A 24508-nucleotide genomic window follows, 5' to 3' on the forward strand; every position below is an offset into this window, starting at 1 on the left:
GATTTTCAGTCACAGTACTGAGATATGGTAACTATAGCTAAAGGAAAACTTATGCCAGTTTTATACACTCATGTCGTTCCAAACCGTTAAAGCTTTATATCTTCTGTGGAACACTAAAGGAGATGTACACTCCTGGGCAAAATAAAATGGGCCAAGCCCAAAAGGGCCGAACACTAAGCTTTTAATTGACTTAACCACAAATAAATGAATGGTCAGGAAATTAGCCAAATTTAAGAAAATGCACTACTTAAAAAGCCATCGCTGTCTCAGAAAAACATCAGACACAGAATGAAGTTTTTGGCAGAATATGGGAAGTTGTGTGGGGAGTGATGAATCACAATGAAACACCAGTTGCACGGTGATGCTCTAGAGCGGTGTCTTCAAAAACCTGCTGAGAAATATAATGAAAACTGCATCTCGACCTCAGTGAAGTATGGAGGAAGAGACTGATTTGAACCCTAAAGTGAATAGTTGGTCTCACACTAAACTCTAACGAACTGGGAGACATTTTTCAACTACCGTAAAACTTCAAATAGTAGCCCGGGCTTTTATTTTCCCAAATCGTCGAACTGCACCGGCTTGTATTTGAGACAGGCGTCTATATGAGACAGGCCTTTATAATTTAGTGTTGAGATGTTGTTCATTGAGTGTATAGGCCTGTCTCTAATCTCTAAAAAAACTCCAAATGCTCCACGTGAAACTGCTGTCTTCCGACCTTTTACTATCGCGTCAATTGATTTTGATTAATATGCGCGAGCGAGAGAGAGCAAGACAGCGCTCGTGTTGTTTGAAGACGTGAGAGTGCGCGCGCGCGGCCGGGGCGCTCTCTCTCTCTCTGCTTGTGTGCCCTGTCAAGCGCAGCAGTCATTCTATTCTACATCACTCATCGATCAAAAAAGGCTTTAGAGGGACAAAAATTTGCTTTGGCGGCCGCGGAAAAGCGGACGATCTGACGGTTTTAGAGCATTAAATACAACCCGAAACTAAAAAACAGACCCGGCCTCTATTTGAGACCGGCCTTTATTTACCCAAACCTGCAGCCACACCAAGCGTGTAAAAGAGACAGGCGTCTATTTGGGACTCGGCTATTATTTGAAGTTTTACGGTACTCGTGTGCACACAAGATGCTTTGTATGATCTCTCACTGACTTTTAATTCTGGTATTCATTCGCACCTCTGTCCTGTTTTGTGTAACTGTCAGCCATGTATGCGCTTGGAAGTTTTCAAGGTCGGTCCCAGGTCACCTCAGTAAAGGTATCCGACACCCATTCTCTTCAAACAGCACAGAGAAATTCACAGTAATATCCCAGGCCTAAATGTTATGAAGTTGGCTCCATTGTAGTAACAACATATTAACAATAATATTAGCTTAGGCTCCGCTGAGCTCGTAAACAAAGTTGACATTTTCCGTCTTCCAGTGTGTAAAGTTCTAGGCCGTGTAGAAAGCAGCCTGAAAACACTGTACTTCAATAACACTGTCAGACTCTAGTCATGCCATCAGCGGCGACAAGACAGGAACATGGAGCGGGGAAAGAAACAAAAGACATGCCAGAAGATGATGGCTGACAGAGAGAGAAAAAAAGCGAGAAATGGGACGAAATGAAAAGGAGTGTGTGGGAGAGGTGGAGAGGAAGGATTAGTACTAGCTCTGAAAACATTTTCTCCCACACAGACATTGTGGGATGATCAACTGTAACAACTAGGCCTCTCTATATGAAATGAACAATAAATGACTGGAAGATTTTTCTGATGTTTTTTCTTTTATAATAATTTCCCAGATTTTATAAGAAATATGATTTCGGTTAAAAAAGTAATGCTGTTTATGCACATTAAGCTCAATCAGCAGCATTTATGGCAAACATGCAGATTAGTACATAAAATAAATTCTCTCAGTCATGATTTTCTCTCAAAAATCATGGTATACAGTACTTCCTTACAATGGAAGTATTCAGGAACAAGCAAACCATATTTAAAGGACAAGTTCGGTATTTTACACTTTAAGGCCCTGTTTTAAGATCGTTTCTGATGAAATAGGACGGTTAAGATTGAAATTTGGACACATGCTACTGGCCCGAGAATTTTCGGTTTCTGTGGTTGCACCCCCCCCACCTCCACAATGGTTGCATAGGTGCACTGGAACAATCCTTCTTAAAACGCATTAAACTTTAGTTTACAAAGACGTTAAACTCAGCGAGATGTCTGGGGTGCACATACATTTGCAAACTTACAGCCACATTATACAAGCTTTATATTTCTGTTATTAAAAATAGTGTAACAAATTTTAAAATAGTACAATAAATAAATAATTATCACGGTTTCTTTCTTAACTTTCTTAAGACTAAATTTCTAAAATCATGAGATTAATCAGTTATTTTAATGTATTTACTGCCATAGTTTTATGTTTCTCTTGAGGTTTACACATCTAACAGTACTCTAATGTTAAAATATTCGGAAAAAAAATACAGTGTAAACTTACTAGAAATATAGTTTCCAAATAATATTTCACATAATATTTGTATTTTTCACATTAATATTGAGTCTTTATACAAGAAAATGTAGGAAGGGGGTCCCTTTGCAAGTCTATCATTATATCTGGGGGTTCATATATCATAGTGTTTGAAAATGTTCAATGCGTGAAACGTGAAAGAGTCACAAATGCACGTCGCTTCTAGAACTATGCAACAAAGCCATATGCTTCTGAATTAATTTGTTCACAAAGCACTACATGGAACATATTATGTATTATTTGTCCTTAGGACAGCTGAATTTTTCAGGGTATTAAGTGAACATAGCATGACAACCAACGGTGTCGGTGAGAACTTGTACGCAGAATTCACAAGCAGATAATATTAATGTATGAATACATTGACCCCTACAGCTACAGCAAGGATTATGATACTTCTAACTTATGTTTGCTCATATAAACATCTGATGATACCATCCTCACAATCTCCATCAATCTGATCCTAGACTCCCAGATGTCTTCAAGCCACTTAAACAATAAATCTTTATTATGCTATTATCTGACCGTCAAACCTAAAAAGACTAATTTAATGACAGATCACATTTAGATATATGTTTCTTATACAGCTATAAATTTGACAATACCCTGCTGTTAGACTAAACCTGTTGATGAGACAAAAGATGATGACTTTTTTCTTTTTTACATTTTCGCTGCATACTAAAGCATGCATACTATTTATTTTTCAAATTTTCACTTTTCACTAACTACTTAAAAATGAATTACTTTCAAACCATAAATTAATTTCAAACTAAACAAATCTCCAATCAGCAGTCTTTAAATTCAAACATCCCATCAAACAACCCAAATGTGATTCAGTCAAGCTTTAGTCACTGTGACCCTGATACAGAGCAATTTTCCCTTCTGCATTTCACCTGCTTTTTTACATCACATCACATCACAGCACTTTAGCGTTGCAAAAGGCCACAACAAGGCTCAGCTAGTGATTTGACTGAATGTTGTCTGAAAAAGCACCTGCATAGAAATGTTTTGACCCTTATTTATTGTTCTACCTCCCCAAAAATCTCCTTTAAAATTATCATTGGTGAAACATAATTAATCACACCTGATGCAGTGCGTTAATGACTCAATGCAAGTTGGTACATATGGTTTTGTTAAATAATCACGCTCCATGGGTGTAAAGACCAGACAGAAACCCAGGCTAAGGGCCTTGTGACAGGGAAGCCAGGACCAGCAAAGTCTCTGAGCAGTGCTGGAGGTCTAATTTAAACTCAGCAGGCCTAAGCAGCTGCCCAGCCCAAAATGGAATCAGACAGCAACACGAGAGAGAGAGAAAATAAAAGGAGAGAGAGGTAGAGAGAAGGTGCAAATAAGACTTATTGCAAAGATCCATGTGTCAGAGGCAGTTTTTTTACGTAGTCGTTAGTAAACCTAATGAACCCCCACATAAACTCACACATTTCCAGGTGTTTCTTACCATTGCGGGCCTTCGAATCCGTGCGTTGGTCTCCATGGCACTCGCTCCTTGTAACGGTAACACAGAGTCACACCCAAAGATCCGAGTCCACACCGAACACGATGTGTGTGTGTAACACAAGGGTATATTAATGTGTGTGTAGCTGTGATGGGTGTGTGTTTCAAAAGTTAGGCAGAGGACTATACGTGTGTGTCAGAGAGTGACCAATTGCACTGCTAACCTCAACACCCCCTCCTTCTGACACACACAAACACACACACACACACACACACACACAGTTGAAACCTGTACTTAGTTTCTAAGTTGAAGGGGGTAAAACGAGAGAGAGAGAGAGAGAGAGAGAGAGAGAGAGGGGGGGGGGGGGGGGGGGGTCTGGGTCAAATTGCAGGACTTGTGCTACATTTGCAGACTGAGGGGTTAAATTTAGCTGTGACAGGCAGGGGCAGATCTCTCTCTCTCTCACTCAGTCTCTTCCGTGTTTAGCTCCGGTATGGAGTGGAGAGTGCCAGAAAGAGTGGGAATGTAAACGTCAGCCCAACAGAAGAAAAAAGAAAGAAAGAGCAAGGAGGGGTTAGTAAGAGACCCTCTTTAACAATTCTCTACATGACAGAAGGGCACCTGACTCATTGTGTCTGTTACCGGTAGATCCCACACATCCGTTTAGTCAGTCACTCCACCTGAGGTTGACTCACTCAAGTAGAACAGCTTCATTATAGTTTAAAATCACCTGCATGTGACCTTAGTGATAGACTAATATATATTGGTCAGGCAGATAAACCTGCCAGTATTTGAACATTTTGAGATTATTGGACAATAACTGTGCCTGCCCGGCCAATTAATGTACAGTTTGTTTGTCTACTGTTTGTCTATTATCTATTGTAATCTGTAATTAATTTAGTGTTTGTAAGCTGGACAAACACTTGCATGTCACTTTGGATTTAAGTATCTGCTCAATGAATCAATACAAAAGTCAACACCTGTAAATAGAATAAAAACTATAATAATATTAATAAAAAAACGAAATAAAGAGATACAACATAAACTTTGACTTTTGGAGTCCCAGACATTGGCATATATGCTGGCTGTATGTTAAAACCATAGACTGTAAAAAGGTTAAAACCACTATAGGGTAACCTTTGACCCTCAGGAACAGCCACTCACCCATCATCACCTCACTATAACACTCTGGGTGCTTCTCAATACCCCTCCTCGTCTCCTCGCTCCTCCGTCCTCCATCCTATGACCCGGAAACCGATCGAGCTCAGCCATCTTGAAGGACATCTCAATTCTCTAATTGCACCGCGAGGAGGCGAGGCTCGAGGAGTGAGGAGGCTTCCAGAGGAGCTATGAGCGAGGATACACAGGTGTACCCTTTGCGGAAGAGTTTTATCGACTAAACATGACGCACGTATCAATTCTACTCCCCCATCACATCTGTCACAATCATTTGAATTTATACTTTACTCTTGTAGTTTACATAAACCACACAACTCACATAATTCAACAAGGTATCTTGCTTTATTATTATTTATTATTAATTTCTTAAATAAACAAACTTTAACAACATAAGGGCAGATCCTTTGAGCGCTGCTGATGACGCAGTGAAGTGACACTCGAGTGATCAAGTATTCCAATGTATAAAAAAGCTTTCATTCAATTCCTCCGTCCTCATTTTTTTTCCTTGCAGCCTTCCCTCGCGTCCTACAGGGGGTGGAGCTGAGACGCGAGGAAAGGACGCGAGGAAAGGAAACGAGGATGCACAAATAAGAAATGAGAAGCACCCTCTGTCTGTCACCACTCATCATCTTTGCCATGTTCTCTCTCCCTTTTTAAATGCACCTTTATAGCTCATTCGGAACACTTCATTTTCTGTGGATATGCATGTTTATGCCATTAATAAAAATGCCATATGAGGAGTTTGTTTTGACACACATACACACAGAAAAACTTGATATAAAATGAAAACACTTAACTTTTTCTCCAGTCCAAGAAGAACATTTACTAACACAAAGCTAAACAGAATACTAGCCAACTACTTAGTCTATGTGTATACACTATAGCCTACTGCTACATAACAAAAACAAATTAAGTTAAACAAATGATAAACATTTAAAATTGTAGCATTCTACATTGTTATACCAGGAGCTTATTCCATTTAGAGTTGCACAGATATTACATTTCTGGCCAAAATGATAAGCCGATAAATATTTTCATGGCTAATAATTGATAAATGGCTCATATTAAAATTCTACACTTTTTTGTCTAAATAAATGAATAAATAAAAAACTAAAATCAATTGTTTTAAATGCTACAGGAATAATGCTATAAGACATAAAAGCAAAAAATTGAGATACAACATACATTTTGACAGAACAGCTGGAAAATGGTAATAAAAATTAAATAGGACAACAAAGACAAAACAACAAAAAACTTAGACCTCTGGAAAAATATAGAATACAAAATGCACAAGATGGCCCCTTTAACCTGATCGAAGACACAAAAATATAAACCCTCCTTATCCTCCTTCATATACTCTCTGCATGCTGGATTTTTAAATCTAGCAATAAAACCATAGAGATAAATATGAAATACCACTCTAGACAAAACAGATGTAACCCAGACAAACAAACACAGTAAACAACTCATGCAAACACATGTACTGAAGCGGCTAGCACGCAGCAGCTTTTGTGTGGCATCAGGTGTGACCGACCGTGGCATAAAGGGAAATGCGAGGGGATGTTCTGTTGTGCAGCTGCCATTTGAAGCCATGATCAAACACACCAGCCGGTCCTCAGAGAGCCAAGAAGCACTCAACCTCAGTTCTGATCTAATGGCACCCAAACTAATGGGAAAATTAGAAAGTGATCCGTCAGGAGAGCCCATGGGGATACAGGATCAATTATTCAGGGGCCTCATCCTAAGAAACACTGGCTTGAGAGCCACACCCATTACCTCACAACGATACAATCACGTGTGTGTGTGTGTGTGTGTGTGTGTCTGACAGTGGGACTCATATATGACCCCGGCTGTTTGCGACCACACATTTTTGTCAGCAATCAACACATCGGCCTATACGCTTCCAAACACACACACACACATGCACCTATATACACAAACACACTAATCCATTTGCCTCCTCCTCTTCCAACTGTGCAGCATGCTGCGGGGAGATTCGGAACCCCGTCACCATGGAAACCTGGTCAGTATAAGAGCACAACCACTATGTGTGTGTGTGTGTGTGTGTATTTGTTCATACGCGTAGGTGTGTATGAGACCAAGGCCTACACAGGTTTTCATACTTTCTGCTGCCAAAGAGGGGGCAGACACACACAGAAACGTACTATATGGTCATAAATATTCATAAATCTTCTAAGAGCATTAGAAGGAGAGGTAGAAGGAAAATCTTTAAAAGAGCACTAAACTTCGAAGTTACACAAGTTTCTGAGCACATGTAAGATGTTTAAGGACAGCTAAATGTGAGAATAGGTGTGAGTCCACCTTTCCAGTCTGTATTGGGGAGGGGGAGGGGGAGGGGAGGGGGGAGGGGTCTCACAGGAACACTAATCTCTACAATGAAATAGAATCAAAGAAAAATTAGTCGGAGCGTTTAAGGCTGGGCCAGGCTTATCTTCCCCTGGCCAGTGGCCACAGACTTACAGTGTTGAATTTTCTCATTCAATTGCCTTATGCTGCTCCTATAAAAGCTTTAATCCGCCACTGAATAAAAATAATAACAGGTAATTGCGACTTTTTTCCTCAGAATTGCGTGATATAAACTCACAATTGTAGGTTCTAAAGTCAGAATTGCGTGATATACAGTCCAAATCACATGTTATGAAGTCAGAATTGTGAGATAAAAAGTCGCAATTATCTTTTATTTTATTTTTATTTTGTAGTGGTAAACAAGCTTCCATAGAGGGAAAACCTGCCCATAACTGCTGGTCTAGGATAATTTTTTCTCCGTAAAAAAAGAATATTGGCGAAACTCCTGTGTTTTGAGAGGTGCATGCAAATCCTATCATTATAACAATAAGAACGCATTGTGTAGTCAGCTTCACTGATTATAACGGAACTTTGTGAGATCGCAATGAAGATGAATAACAGTTTTTAATGATTATAAAAGCAGCACTCTATTATAAAAGGAGCACCAAATCCCCCATATAAAGTTGTGGTCAAAATTATTGGCACCCTTGGTAAACATGAACAAAGCAGCCTGTAAAAATACATCTGCATCGGTAATCCTTTTAATCTTTTATTTAAAAAATTCACAAAAATCTAACCTTTCATTGAAGTAAAAGAATTGAAAATGAGTGGAAAATCTCTTTATGAAATAAATGTTTTTCCTCGAAAACACGTTGGCCACAATTATTGGCACCCTTTTGTTCAATACTTTTTTCAACCTCCTCTTGCCAAGATAACAGCTCTGAGTTTTCTCCTATAATGCCTGATGAAGATCCTTCAGATTCCCAGCTCCATGTTGGTGCTTCTCCTCTTCAGTTCAGCCCACTCATTTTCTATAGGGTTCAGGTCAGGGGACTGGGATGGTCATGGCAGAAGCTTCATTTTGTGCTCGGAGACTGTTGATTTTGATGTTTGTTTTGGATCGTGGTCCTGATGGATGATCCAACCACGCCACATTATAAGATTTCTAGCAGAGGCCATCAGGTTTTGATTTTTTATCTCTTGGTAGCCTATTTGATAGAATCCACAATGCCATGTATCTGAACAAGATGTCCAGGACCTCTAGCAAAAAAATAGGCCCACAACATTAAAGATCCAGCAGTATATTTAACCTTGTGCATGGGGTACTCTTTATCCCTGTTTGCACCAAAACCATCTGGTGGTTTGCTATCAAAAACAATTTTTTAAAAGTTTTATTGGACCATAGAACCAGGTCCCTTTTGAAGTTCCAGTCGTGTCTGACAACTGAATATGCTGGAGTTTTTTGGATGAACAAGGAGGATTTTTCTTGAAACCCTCCCAAACAACATGTGGTGATGTAGGAGTTAGATTTTTTTAGGCTTTCTGACCCCAAGACTCAACTAATCTCTGCAATTCTCCATCTGTGATCCTTGCCACTCAAACTTTCCTCCTCCTCGCCGAGCATTCAGACAATATAGAGTAGACACATGTCCTCTTCTAGGCAGATTCGTAAATCCTTTAGTTGATTGGAACTTAATTTTTTCAATGCTTTAGCTATTTTCTTACAGCCACTTTCTATTTTGTGAAGCTCAACCATCTTTTCTAGGGTTTTTCTCATTGTGATGGATGATTAAGGGAATTTCCTCATATTTGTACTCCTGTGGAACAGGAAGTCATGGCTGGACAATTCCATGTTCTTCCTAGTTACCCATGTGTTTCTTAAAAATGTAAAAATTAATGGTAATATACTTCAGAGATATTTTACTCATAAAAACGTTCTAGGGGTGCCAATAATTGTGGCCAACGTGTTTTGGAGAAAAACATTTATTTCATAATGTGATTTCCCCCCCACTTTCAATTCGTTTACTTTTTGAATAAAAGATCAAAAGAATAAACAATGCAGATTTATTTTTACAGCCATCCTTGATCATATTTACCAGGGGTGCCAATAATTCTGACCACAACTGTAGTATGCTTGCTTTCTGATAAAATGAACAATGGTTTGTGAACGTAGACGCTTTAATAACACATAATTTATCGTTTATACTGGGATGTATAGGTTGTACGTGACACGAAACTTGAAACTATTTCAAAGAAGTCTATTTAAATGTTTTTAAAGGGAAGTGCATATCCTCATGATGTTGGTTCACCCGCCACTGATCAGAAAATTCGTATTTTGTGTTTTAGTGTTGTTTTAATATAGAACTTGGTCTATTTCAGTTATATTATGCTAAATACGGGATGTTATTGTTTTGGTTAACGCCTGTTTCTCAAATCATAAAAAAGTGCCCCCTAGATAAATGGCTCATATGCAGGTGGATGCTGCACATTGGTGGTGGTTGAGGAGATTCCCCAGCTCCATGTTAAGTGCTTTGAGTGCAGAGAAAGGCACTATATAAATGTAAGAAATTATTATTATTATTATTATTAGGGGTCATGAAATTATTTTAGTATGTTCCTTAAGTTTCCCTTATAATGTCATTAAAGTTTTTTGCACAAAAAACAAATATGTGGAAGAAATTGAATGATTATTTTCAACCCTCATTCTGACCCTCTGTCTAAAATGATCCGTTTTTAAGCGGCGGCTCCTTTAAGGCTTGTCAGTAAACGGCCACTTTTATGATTGGCTAACGTCATTGCATAGGAAAAAATATTGACGTGCCCTCGCTACTGTATGTGAGCAAGTGTTTTAAAAAGATGATCCCTATCATGGATATGTTTGCGCTGTAGCTGCTGTCAGATTACATACAGTTGGCTGCTTCATCTTTCAACAAAAGTTTCTTTGCGAACTCTCCATTACACTGTGCCTCATTTACAAAACAATCTGCAGTAAAATGCTCTGAACAAACATATAATCTGGGACACCATTAAAATAAACCATCCACTTGTTCCTGATGCTGGTATCCTTCTGAAATTTGTACAGAGATGCAAACGAGCTGTTCAAACTGGACCCGTCAAAGCAAACGTTCTTTGGTCCTGTTGAATGGGTATCTGTATACTGTATCCATTGTCGAGTATGAAAAATGGATATTCATTTTGAGATTTGCTAGTGATTACATTTAACAAAGCCCAAAACATTAATAATTAATACATTTGTGTTCTTAGAAATTTACTTCAAGGGAGCGCTAAATGACGGCAAAGGTAATAAAGAGGGGAAATTACGCAATGATTGACATAATAATGTACGTAATGCACAATGCAAAAAAGTAAGAGTAGTATAAATGGTAGTGTACTATTCCAAATATATGCTCATGTATCTAAACAACATATTTGTTTGTTCCAATATTAAAAACTGCATAGGATTGAAGAGCAGAAATCTTCCAGTAAAAAGGAGAAGAAATGCAAAAACACCCACAGACCAACAGCACAAACTACAGGTCAGAGCCTTTGACCTCAGACTGTAAGCACAGGAAGGCTCGGTATAGTAAAGACTGCAACAACTATATGCAGCTATAATGTAGCTGTTTTAAAATGAATGCTGAGAACCTGATTACATGGTGTATGATGGTTCAAAAGGGGGAATTATACCTTATGATGACAGAGTGAACGACACAAGGCATTTCATAAGGAACTGGGTGTCTTACCTGTCGGACGAAGCTGTTGGAGGTTGTGTCTGAGGAGGTGCTGCCATCTGAGCGTTTGAAACGGCTCTTCCTCTTTGCACACTTCCCCTGAAAGAGGGAACATTAGAGAAACAGAGAGAGAGAGAGAGAGAGAGAGAGAGAGAGAGAGAGAGAGAGAGAGAGAGAGAGGAATTAAAGGAAATTAGAAATAATGGACACTTTTTTGTATGCATGCCCACTCACACAAACACAAACTGTAGATTCCACGTATCCTGTCTCTGTGTCCAGATATGATTACGCATAATTACTTATGTCCTCCAGTGTTCTCTGGGAATCAGTAATCTGATTGGCCTTAACACTAGCCAATGGCCTGGCTACCCTTGGCAGGGCCCTCTGTGTGGCATTCATAGGCGCCAGACTCCGTTGCCATCGAGACCAGAAGGAGGCTATATTGGGTTTGGAGGCACTAAAAGACCCTGATAGATCAGGCAATACTGTGACATGTTCAAAACCCACATTAACAGGGATGCACACTAGCTTTCTGACACAAATGCTTGCAAAAACTAAAGCACTTTAACACCAAAGAAACTGACAAATCTAAATTGGAAAGTTATTATATAGGGTTCATACAGGGTTCACACAGTTAACGCTGTCATAATTCCTTCATGGTAAAGAACATCTGAAAGTTGCTGCGTTAACATTTTTGTGCTCGAATAAAAATCTTCTCAAATATACAAATATGAGCTCTTTTTGTGAAATAAAAGAAATAAAGAACAATTTCTTTTTAAGAAATACAATCTCTGTAGTCAGCTCTATAAGGTAGGGGTGTAACAATATATCGTGTGAGAATTTTTTTTCATGTCAGTCCTACATTAAACTACTATAATGTTGAATATAATGGATAATAATGCAATGGGGGAATATTTGTGGGTCCTGATAATGCCAAATGTCTTATGTTACCAGTAAAAAGTGGCTTAAAGTGGTAAAAAAATAATTCTGTTTTCAACTTCAGAATCAATATTTTTTATTCTGGTGTCACCATTGTCCGGTGCATTGGGTTACCTCCACTAAGTCCAAGCCTGTTCATTTCCACCCCCAATGTAATACCAAATTCACCATTTTAATCAACAGTACATTTTTTGTTAACCTGGCTTTTAATATTGTAATAATATTATTAAAATAATACCTGTTGCAATTGTTCAAACATTAAGGATGTTGTGTACACATACATTTAAAGGGGTGATGAACTGAGAAATCAAATTTCCTTTGAGCTTTTGACATCTAAGAGGTCATCATATTATAAGAATATCCTTTAAGTTTCAGAACTGAAAACGTCCTTGTTAGTCCAATAAAAGCTTTTATTGACACCAGGCTCAGCAAACGACTCGTTTTTCAAAGTGGGGAATTATGACGACAAAGAGGATAAAACACCACCCCCGCAGAAGAAGATCAACGCTTCAACACGGACGGTTTAGCCCCGCCCACCGATTCGCGCATTACACGAAACTCATTATAATATGCAAAACGGTTATCCACTCACAGCAGTGGGCGTTTACTTCCAAGTCTTCAATGCGAGACGCCCATAAAAACCGAGCGTTTTTGAGCTAGGCTCAAAACTAGGGTAGAAAATAGCCTATTACTTATTAATTTTGATGTTTTTGAATCTAAAAACCAAGCGAACGTCATAAGTTGACCTCAGACAACAATATAAAAAAAAATTAAAAAGCCAGTTCATGACCCCTTTAAATGATTTTAGTGTTTCTTTTTTTTTAGTGTTTTCTTTTTATTTATTCTCCTATTAGACCGGAAGGATATATATATACGCGGCACTTCCGCCTGGGAAATATGCTTAAAGGAGAACTCCGGTCAATTTTAACATTAAGCTCATTTTTTTGTACATTTGGAGTGCTGTCAGTACAGACAAAAACGACAAAAATCGGTGTTGCCTACACCGTGTTATCCTCTTTTTAAAATTCGCACCCTGTTGACTTCAATGGGGCAAGTTCTAAACCTGCTTTTAGCCTCTTAACATCCTTGATTTGTCATTACAAGTGCACAGCCATGTGAGTGGTGTTATTAAGAGTGACCACGGTCAATCTGACTGCAATAGATGTGAAAGATATTAATAAAAATGATGTTTATTCAGCCAGCTCACATACCTGTATTTACTTCCTGGTTTCGTTCGAAGTCCACAGTAGTCGATTGTCGAGTTCGCGCGCGCGATCGTTAGTTATATTACTTACCAATGATCGCGCGGGCGAACTCGACAATCGACTACTGTTTTTATTAATATCTTTCAGATCTACTGCAGTCAGATTGACCGTGGTCACTCTTAATAACACCACTCGCATGGCTGTGCACTTGTAATGACACATTAAGGTTGTTAAGAGGCTAAAAGCAGGTTTAGAACTAGCCCCATTGAAGTCAACAGGGTGCGAATTTTAAAAAGAGGATAACACGGTGTAGGCAACACCGATTTTTGTCGTTTTTGTCTGTACTGACAGCACTCCAAATGTACAAAAAAATGAGCTCAATGTTAAAATTGACCGGAGTTCTCCTTTAAACTGCTCGCAACCCCCCCACCCTGACCACTATAAGCATCAAGCATTTTTCTGTGCACCTTTTGGCTGTTGTCTTCTTTGTTTCAGATTATCAAGGCTTCCAAGTCCTAGAGTCACGGACATCATCATGAGAGACATTTTAGGCGTCACGTCATTGACCATGTATCAAATCGTGACATGAGGGTATCGTTACACCCCTACTATAAGGTCTTATGCAAACTAGTGCAAAGTCTGACACATTTGCTCTGTAATTGATTCTAGGAACAACACAGAAAAAAAAAAAAGCCTCAGCAACAATGGTTTTCAGCATTGGTTACTAATGATTGCAGACACAGACTAATTGCAAGCTTACTGGACACTTTTACATAAATCAAACCACAATGCCATATCTTTACCAATATTGGTAAACATCCCAAGAACTTGCCTCTATCTGTGCAGATGAAATAACATAACATTCATTTAAAACCAAACAGAAGGACAGAACCCCACTGTATGGATTGCTACTGCTCACTATACTATCAATTTGAAAGTCGCAAAAAAGCATAATTTAGCACTGCCTTTTTTTTTACAAAATTGTTGCACATTAAAAAATAAACACGACCTCACGTTGTGTCAATCACGTTTACACACACTGCCTCCGAAACTTTAGTCCGTCATAAAAAAATTCGGATCGGGTTCGATTTTCTGCGTTTTTCACATCCGTAGCAAGCATTTTGAGAGGTGTTTTGACAATTCAGAGCCACCGAATGACGAATACGAAAAAAGGCATATGAAAATTTCTGACTGTGTGCAGGAACCTTTAAGGCATGAAGAATTTTTTTTCAATGAAAAAAAAAGTTTAAATATGTCTATAATAGTTTTGTTTATAATATATGTTTATAATAGTTTTAAAGGATAAAATTATTGACTACAGGGGGACTTTAACAACTTAATCTGTCCTGTGGAATAGATTGGATCAAACAAGAATTTCAGTTTTAGTTTCAGTAATTTTAGTACTTAAAGGGGTGGTTGATTATGATTTCACTTTTCTAACTGTAGTTAGTGTGTATTGTTGCTGTTTGAGCATAAACAACATCTGCAAGGTTATAGGCTAACGCTCAAAGTTCAAAGCAAAGGGAGATTTCTTTGCTTTTAAAGAAAGGTAGGAACTAAACGACATTCCTCCCGGGTTAGTGACATGATCTGACATCACTAACCCTAGAATTTACATAAACCCCGCCCCCGGGAACGCTATTTATAGATTATCATCACAGAATATGCTAATCAATGACTAGAAGATAACTACACATAAGCTAGATAAATTCATCAACTAACCATTCAGAAATGTCCTGTTGCATTCTACATTTGTCAATTCTTCTTTAGTCTTTCCATCTTTGTCTGACTCCGGTTTGAACATAAACATTGAAATTTCCAGTGCATGTCTGTGTGAGGTAAAAGGACATAAACTGTTGAAGCTCCGCCCCCTGGTCTGGGAGCAGCAGCTCATTTGCATTTAAAGGGACAGACACAAAAACGGTGCGTTTTTGCTCAGCCTCAAAAAGTGACAATTTTAACATGCTATATAAAAATATCTGTAGGGTATTTTGAGCTAAAACTTCACATGCACACTCTGGGGACATCAGAGACTTATTTTACATCTTGTGAAAAGGGCATTACACCCCCCCTTTAAACTTATTTATTTCACATTTTTAAGTTTAAGTTTTACATGTAATATTTATATTTTATTTTATTTCAGTCTTGTTCAAATTATTGTAATAGTTTTAACAATAGCAATGCAGAAAATAACCTTATTGCATTTTTGACACCACTTGTACCTTTAAGGCCAATTCACACTGCACAGACAAATTTCAACAAACAACACGTTTGTTGGGTTTTGTCGGATCAGTGTGTTACCCCTGTCGGGGTCTGTTGGCGTTGGTCAGGGTTTGTTTTCACACGACTGAACATGTTCAATCAGCGTTTGTCGGTGTCGGGGCAGTGTGAACATGACAGTTATTTTTCATTAAATTCTGAAATCCAACTGCCAATTTGTTTGTTGGCGTTTGTCTGTGCGGTGTGAATTGGGCTTAACAATCACTGTATCCAAAGACCAAGCAGGATATTAGAGAGCAATGCAGTACACAATACACATAAAATATTTTAATCCAACAACCATCTTTACAGACCATAAACTGTTTAATGTGGAAGGTTTGTGAGAGGCAGGAAATGCTCATATACAGCAAAACCAGATCAGAGAAAGCCCAGCAAAATGTCAATGGAGGGAGGAGGGATGTATTGCTATGGTGATGAGAGGTTTCCTGTTGACAAACAGCCTCTGAGGCTAATTGGGTAATTAAGGGAGAAAAGCTGTGCCACGGGGGCAGGGGAAAGGATTTTTGAGTTACACACTGTCACCACTAGTTTATCACAGAAAACGAAGAGAAGAGAAGACTTAATAAAGTTTAAATGTAATGTCCTCAAATGACCATGTGTGGCTAATGATATTAATATCTACATTAAATTCTGACGTATGGTCCTATGCTTAACAAAATTACACTTTTTCTGTACTCAACCACCTTGTACACACACATTTACACTCGCTTCTCGACACTCCGCCTCCTCACAGCTATGTATAGACATGATTCAGATAGAGCACCTCTCCACAGCACAGGTCACACACGTTCACGCTACTGCATTATATAAAGACCATTATATAAATACAGCCCTAACAATCAGAAACACTACTGAAACATCCATCCACACACCAAACTAATAAGCCGTGCTGAACAGGAGGATGACGATGAGTGGCCTTTATGGAACAGGTGCACGTTCATACCATCCTCTGAAATAAAGCCACTAAACAGAGAAAAGAGCAGAGCCAGAGAGAGGAAAGGGGAGAAATGTATTTTAAAAAACTGAAGTTAAACTGTCCTGTCTCCTCACAAATAGAATAGACAGAAAAAGCGAGAAGAAAGAAGAGAGTGATCGGGGAGCTGTTTGTTCAGCTTTTACAAGGTCATGTTATCACCAGGGTGGGCAATTACATTTTGGGCAGATTTTGGTACTTTTTTTGGCAGTAGATGGTAAGTTTGCACACTTGCTGAAGTAAGAGGTCATAGAAAAGAAAAGACGATGAAGTGGACCAAGACTTCATCACAAGTGGGCCAAAAGCCACTTTTTAAAACAAACTAAAAAGTAGATTTCCTTTTCAATTTCAGTCTGAATCAGGTTCACTTAGAAAAACAAACACTGGCATCACAGTTAGGATAGATAGATAGATAGATAGATAGATAGATAGATAGATAGATAGATAGATAGATAGATAGATAGATAGATAGATAGATAGATAGATAGATAGATAGATAGATAGAATATCAATATAATAAGCCAGTGGTGTCCGGTGTGGGCGTGGTTTGGGGTGAGAAAAACCCCCAAGGCCAAAGCGCTATGTGATGACATCACATATTTTATAGCATATTATGTTGACATCATCTTTCCCAGCACTCACAGTGTGTCTATCTCTTTTAATTAACTTTAACTGAACGGCTCATGAGACGAGCCTTTAACTAGTACCAGATGTAACCTATATGTTTTAACTGAACAAAAAAGCGATCTCTTGTTTAATTAACAGTGATGGTTCGTAACTTATCAACAGAATAGACTATCATAAAAAATGCACGACTCTAGGTGCCAGCTGTCTAGAGAGACAGAGTGAACAGGGACTAGGTGATGAAATAATGTTTTCCCATTAATTACCGGAGAAAATGTGTTTTTTTTTTTCTAAATAAATGTCAATATTCAAAACAACGTAGCTCATACATAGCTAAACAACTTTCTGTGTCTTTCCTCGCAGAATCACTTCTAAAAGACATTGTGCCGAGCGCGAGCGCAAAGATGCCGCCTTGTTGCCAAGTAACCACAATTTGGAGATACGGTTTATAACGACTAATCTTCGCCATTAACAAAAAATTTGTTTTCACTCAGCCATTCTTAGATAGCGGGCAGCAGGTTGTATTTTGTCTTTCGTTGGTTGCTCGCACTAAGCTGAGCTGTGTCTCTCTCTCTTACCTGAGCGTGAGAGCCGTGGTGGTCGAACATGTCCATCTGGATTTCCTGGGTTGAGGTGGAAGGCGTCCTGGACATAATACCCTCCTGTACCATTGATTTAAACTTTAAATTCGGTTTTATTGTTTCATTTAGATCCTGCTTTCAGTTTATTATGCATTATAAAATAATTAAAGATAAAATAATGCAGACGAAGGTGGTTTTCCTCTTTCCTGTGTCTTACAGATGGCTTGCCACTGCGCTGTTGCGCCCCCAGCCCTGGTGGCGTTGAGTAGAAACCCTCTCCCTTCCCTTTGCAAATACAACGAGCCCAGTCTCCAGCTGTTCAGCGGAGGAACCAAGCCCCGCCCTCCTTCCTCATCAACCAATCAGGTAGGAACAGGGCGTGGCTCGTTGACTATCCTCGCACTGATTGGCTGATCGAATGAATATTACTTTGAGATGGATGACGCCTGTTCTACTCCTCACTCTACTGTCAACGCGAGATGACCACACCCATTGATTCTATATAAACCACAATATGCCTTTTTTGTTGCTACTACTAAAATGGCTCATAGGATCCGAGTCATTTTAGCAAACAGGAATGCAGTTTTTTCAATTACCCATGTTCTGTCAATCTGTCCTACCTTGTCAGTTTTTCCTACCGTGGCGCAAAATAAGCCATATCTATCGGTTCATCCAACCACATCGTCAAATCCCACTGTGCTTTTCTGCTTCGCGTCGGTGAGAGCAAAGCGTCAGTAAGGCCATGAACACTTACTGACGCTTGTCTGATCATGGCCATTTGACTGGTTTAATTTGGATAACCGTCCCTAAAACATCAATCATACTAAAGAACATAATCAACATCAATCATACTAAAGAACATAATCATATCAACAGATGCATAATAAATGAGCTAGTGGGGGAGGAACACAAAAACTGTCAAAAAATCAATGGTTTCTGAAACCTGCCAAAGGCAGACTGCCAGACAACTAGCCAGCCACTGACAGGTCACGTGACCTGACAGTGGCGGCTCCTGCCAGCCAGCTGAAGATTGAAACCCTACTGGAGTGATTGATGAGGAGGGACCCTTCTTTTACTGGGAAGGATCATCGAATAAATAACTGACCGACTCACTCATCAAGACAGTGACTTGCCGCCACCTACTGGCGGTTTTAGTTCCATATTTAGAGTATCATTTTATTTTTCAATTGACCCCTGAGCTGCATTTAAACAGTCTGTAAATATACCTAAATGCCACTTCAGATGCTTCGGAAAAAGAAATGTTATATGGCCACATTGTAGCCTTACAAGTATGTGTTGAATCAAAATATTTATTTCTAAAGCAATTTTTTATCATGTCTATTCAATGTGTTTCTCATCTAACACAACAATGACTTTAAAAGACCTTTTGGAGGGTAATTACAATTTTTGTCAGATTAATTTAATTTTGTCATTTTGGGGTTTGTCATTGTCATCATCCAAACAGTAACTAGTTTTGCTACCTAAAAAGTTCACCCAGGGAATTTAAGCAAGGCCCTAAAACGGCCCTTTGCATTGTTTACTGCATCAACACACTAACCAACTATTATTTCACTACTAGATTAGGCTGCTAAAGAAACCCCAGGTTATCATCTCTCAACAGCTGAAACACTGCCCCCCTGTGGCCATTTTATCGTAGCGACTGTCTTTTACATCACCCAGCAATAATTTGTGGACCGTACCATTCCTGTTGTCGAGTTAGGCATATCATGCTTTAAACATATATTAAAACTCGTACGTGATTAAGTTATAATATAATTGTTTAAAGCGCTGAATGTACATCGAATAATTACATTAAATGCCTTAAAATGTTTTAGTCTAAATTACCTCTGTGATAATCCTACTAAATTGTGTCCAAAGGTGGATTTAGAACTACTGAAGATAAGACAATATGATAGGACATAAAATATAATAGAAGAATACCATAGATATGGGGATTACAAGAAGGCCTATAAAAAGTGTATTCAGATCTTTATACAGATGGATCAAAGGAAACAATACAACCGGTTACTCACTGTGCCAAAGTATAAGGTGGATGTTAGTAAAAGAACATCTGACTATCTGAGTGTGTATATGCTGTGGTTAGTTGCCATTTTGGAAGCAGTAGAGTGGATTGTAGAAAACGGAGCCAATAGTTTTTTTAATTTGTAGTGACTCTGCATCTGCTCTCATGAGCATTATTCAGGGACAGCTGTACATCATCAGGGCCTGCTCTGATATCTTATTTATTTATACAACAGCAGTTATGCAGGGGAAGAATATTGCATTCATGTGGGTCCCTGCTCATACAGGTATTCTGGGCAATGAAAGGGCAGACAAGCTAGCAAAAAAGGCAACCAAAAAGGAAAATGTTGAAATCAATATTAAGATATCTAAATCAGAGGGAAAGAGCATAGTGTGGAATGAAATAATGGTCAAATGGCAGCAGCAGTGGCATAATGAAACAAAAGGGAGGCATTTATATTCTATACAAAACAGAATGGGTGTATCAAGAGATAATGGTATGAGAATAAGAATAAGCAGAATAAGAATGATGCATAACCTTAATGGTCTCATAAACGTGCAGCAGCGTCAGGAGTATGAGACGGTTGAGCATGTTTTAATATATTGTGGGAAGTTTAATCAAGAAAGACAAGAAATGATGACCAAGTTACAGAGGTAACACTTTACAATAAGGTTCATTAGATAACATTAGTTAATGCATTAACTAACATGAACTAACCATGAGCAAGCATTTGTTACAGTATTTATTAATGTTAGTTAATAAAAATACAGCTGTTCATTGTTTGTTCATGTTGGTTCACAGTGCATTAACTAATGTTAACAAATACAACCTTTGATTTTAATAACGTATTAGTAAATGTTGAATTAATATTAACTAAGATTAATACAAGCTGTAGAAGTATTGTTCATTCTTAGTTCATGTTAACTAAGGTAGTTACCTAATGAACCTTATTGTAAAGTGTTACCGTTACAGAGTTTAGGACGAGTAAAGAGAAATGTTAAAAGTATTTTAGAATGTGCAGAGAAAACAGAAATATTTAGTAGTTTTAAAAAAAAAAGAAACTGGATTGGACAAGAGAATATAGTGTAAAGGGAATTTAGTACAGTAGGTGGCAGTAATGCAACAAATTGGACGCAAGCTGCCGTAAAACCCCAAAGAAGAAGAAGAATCTCCCACATTGTCAGTTGCATTCGACTTCCGCTGACTAGCAGCCATGAGGTACGGTTTAACTTGTGATTTACTCTGTTTTATTGATCTAATTTATTTACCTAATTCTGATGTTATATATATATATTTTAAGATATACACTCTGTGCTCTTTTTAAAACAGATAATTAGACGATGTACGATGTAATGTTGCTAAATGGGTGTAGTCGCCATGTTATGTCTTCAGACTGGCAAACGTGTTGTCGGAACGCTTAGAAGCTGTTGTAACTTTACACGTTATATTTATTTAAATTTATTGTACGCAGTAAAACGTTTGGCAAACGTGGTTATCGTTGTGTGTTTTTGGTTAAATTTCGTTTTATTTCTTTTTTTCGGAGACAACAGAAGTCTACGTGGTCAATGCGGCCTGCTTATCAAACATGTTCATGCATGCGCCATTTAAAGATTAGGGTTACTTTGACTTTCTTTCTTATCCTAAAAACAAGGACAGTTAGAAATAAACGCTAATGTGGCCTCATATTTTTATATTTTGCTAGATTTATATATATATATATATATATATAAATTTTTTTTATATATAAAAAAAAAAAAAAGGAATTACAATTATGTACTTGCGTGAACCTAAAACTGCAAGACACCTTGTTAGGCAGCATGTTTTGCTGTAGTCCATGGCTGAATATTAATTCAAATTATCCAATTAAGTTAATGAAATTGTAGAACTTAGCTTTGTACTAAATGTCAAGAATTTATGGGATTGATCTAAAACCGTCCTTTTTTCTTCCAGCATGCTTCGGCTTCAGAAGAGGTTGGCTTCCAGCGTTTTGCGCTGTGGCAAGAAGAAGGTGTGGCTGGACCCAAATGAAACCAATGAAATTGCCAATGCCAATTCCCGTAAGCAGTTCAGATCTCCTTGAATACTTTTCTCTGCATTGGTGCAATGAATTAATCATCTGCCTTTCTACATTTACTTAGGGCAGCAGATTCGTAAGTTGGTGAAGGATGGTTTGATCATCAAGAAGCCTGTAACGGTGCACTCTCGTGCCCGATGCCGCAAGAATACACTGGCACGGCGGAAGGGCCGTCACATGGGTGTTGGTGTGTACCAGTTTAACAAAATTTGGTTATAATTTGCACCATTTAGACTGAATTCAAAGAAGTTGCTGTTATCATGGCAACAGGAATCAAAGCAATTTTCACATGGCAATTTGTCTTATGGGGCTTCCAATTATATATTTTTTTGCAATTTTCAGTTTATGTATCACAATTTTTGTGCTATTGTGTCTAGAAACTATTGGTAAATAATAATTCTGTAATCCAGGGCACTTTAAAGTAGGCAGTCGTAGTTGAGCTCTTTTCTGGGTGTGTTGTGATTGGTTATGTTTGCATGCAGGTAAGAGAAAGGGTACAGCAAATGCACGTATGCCAGAAAAGCTGTGCTGGATGAGACGGATGCGTATTCTGCGACGCCTTCTGAGACGTTACAGAGAGGCTAAGAAGATTGACAGGCACATGTGAGTCCATGTTAAAGAGAGATTCATTTTAATTGCTTGCATTTTACCCAGAAGTTTGTTCTTTTATTTAGTTTAATGCAATGACGCTCAACCATATAGCAGCATTTTATGACTGCTATTGTGAACATTGCAGATTTGGCAAGATCCATTCTCCTTAATAAAAGTTTGGTGAACGTACAGTCTGAATTTTGGATACATAAATGAATGTTTCTGTGTCTCCCCTTCAGGTACCACAGTTTGTATCTGAGGGCAAAGGGTAACGTGTTCAAGAACAAACGCATCTTGATGGAGCACATACACAAGCTCAAAGCAGACAAGGCCCGCAAGAAGCTCTTGTCGTAAGTGTGCATACCACAATAACCAGTGTGCTCAGCATCATTACACCTCTCAGCTGCTGTGAACTATCAGAGAATTCTTTTTCTGAATTGAGATGAAAATAAGGTTGAAATATAAAACATGGTCTTACTCTGATGTAAAGAACAGTGCTAATCTGTGTCGTCTTTCACCCTGCAGTGATCAGGCGGAGGCTCGTCGCTCAAAGACCCGGGAGGCACGGAAGCGCCGTGAAGAGAGACTGCAGGCTAAGAAAGAGGAGATCATGAAAACTCTTTCCAAAGAGGACGAGTCCAAGAAATAAGATTCTTATTACTTTGCCCCAAATGTTCTTCAACTGTGATTAAAATAAATACACAGTTTGTTACAACTCTTGCTACAGGTCTCCTGTGTGTGTGTGAGAATGCTGAGGGATAATTTTGTGAGCTCTACACAAGTTTATCTATAGGATACAGATGCTTTAGAAAAGAGCACTCTTACAACTCTGTTAAAATTAACTATTTTGAAATGCTAAATGATCACAATTATGTAACCCCATTTCTCACAGCACTGCTGCCACTGAGAATTCAACTGATCTTTTGGGAATAATTAAATTTAACAAAATTACAAACTACCAGTGTAAGAATTGACTGCCTTCGTCTGAAGATCTGAATGTCAACAGAATGGCATTAGTCATTTAAGAGAAGGTAAGCTCTTTTGATAAAAACAGGAGGTCATGGCGATTACAAAAAATTACAGAACTAAAACAACCGTCAAAATGTAAGAATTTAGTTGCTCCTTGCTATGAATCATAAAAACTCTTCAGTAATTTAAAGTCTAGCCAGGAACCCATTGTGTGCATTCATGCAGTTTCATATCATTGAAACGTGCACAGATGTCAAAGATTTACGAAAAAGAATAGTCATTCAGTGCCTAAAGGTTTCAATCTTAAATAGTAAATGTGTAAAAAATAGATGTATTGAATGATGTAATACTATTTGAAACGTTGCATTACTAGAAATAACTATAAAATTAACAAAAAGTGTTATATGTGGCGATTTGCAGTCAATACATGGAAGCCATGTTGCAGTTTTTATATCCGACTCATCTAAAAATGCAACATCACATAATCAGTAAAGTGCTGCTTTAAGTCAAACATATGTGCCAGTAATATAAGACACTAACTCATTATAATTGTCTTTTTTTATTTGCCCCCCATTCTATCATGAACCTGTACTCTTCGATTCGTTCGTGTCCACTGAGGTCCCACAGAATAATGCTGCATTCATTTTTAGGAGAAAGCATAGGCATCATCCGTTCATACTTTTTCTCCATTGGTGGGATGAGGGGGAACTGTCTTTAATTCAGACAGAGTAAATGCACAGGGGATCTGGGCACATCTTGCAGGAGCAGTGATGAGGTTCTTTTCCAGATGGGATTAAAAGTCATGATGAAATTGAAATGATTACTTTGTGAATCATGGTTTCTTATTGAACGACTGCTTGATCTCACCGACTGCGATACACCCATTATTTGATCCAATCCACATGTGTATAGTACAAAAAGCAAAACTCTCATGGTGAACAGCCAGTAACTTCATCCTGTGATTTTTAAAAGAACAGTATTATGGGATTTTGTATATTCAATATAGGAATTCGAAGGCTAAAAAAACGTTGAAATCTGGATATTTTACTTTCAGGCGATTCTTGATGTGATTTTAC

The 24508-nt window shown here is 38.3% G+C and overlaps 2 protein-coding genes across 5 annotated transcripts in view; one reads left to right on the forward strand and one right to left on the reverse strand.

Moving 5' to 3' along the window:
• The window catches only part of cacnb1 (calcium channel, voltage-dependent, beta 1 subunit), a 39617-nt gene extending 21533 nt beyond the window's left edge, over positions 1–18084 (reverse strand). For 2 of the 4 annotated variants that reach the window (XM_056239848.1, XM_056239847.1), the window contains exons 1-2: positions 17773–18084; positions 11186–11272 (exon numbers count right to left, since the gene is read on the reverse strand). In XM_056239848.1, the coding sequence (XP_056095823.1) occupies positions 11186–11272; positions 17773–17865 (180 nt within the window). In that variant the 5' untranslated portion in view covers positions 17866–18084. Of the gene's footprint in view, positions 1–3959; positions 4183–11185; positions 11273–17772 lie in introns of those variants that run through there. The other 2 variants (XM_056239849.1, XM_056239850.1) reach the window with 2 other exon arrangements.
• A 2793-nt stretch (positions 18085–20877) lies between these two features.
• Positions 20878–23178, forward strand: rpl19 (ribosomal protein L19). Its single transcript, XM_056239857.1, has 6 exons — positions 20878–21016; positions 21749–21855; positions 21937–22059; positions 22355–22475; positions 22703–22813; positions 22989–23178. Exons 1-6 carry the CDS (start codon positions 21012–21014, stop codon positions 23110–23112), a joined length of 591 nt encoding a protein of 196 aa, XP_056095832.1. The 5' UTR covers positions 20878–21011; the 3' UTR covers positions 23113–23178.
• The last annotated feature ends 1330 nt before the right edge of the window (positions 23179–24508 follow it).

The sequence above is a fragment of the Rhinichthys klamathensis genome, unplaced genomic scaffold (genome assembly GCF_029890125.1).
Source record: "Rhinichthys klamathensis goyatoka isolate OS25496 unplaced genomic scaffold, OSU_Roscu_1.1 h1tg000571l_1, whole genome shotgun sequence".
Classification (NCBI taxonomy): domain Eukaryota; kingdom Metazoa; phylum Chordata; class Actinopteri; order Cypriniformes; family Leuciscidae; genus Rhinichthys; species Rhinichthys klamathensis.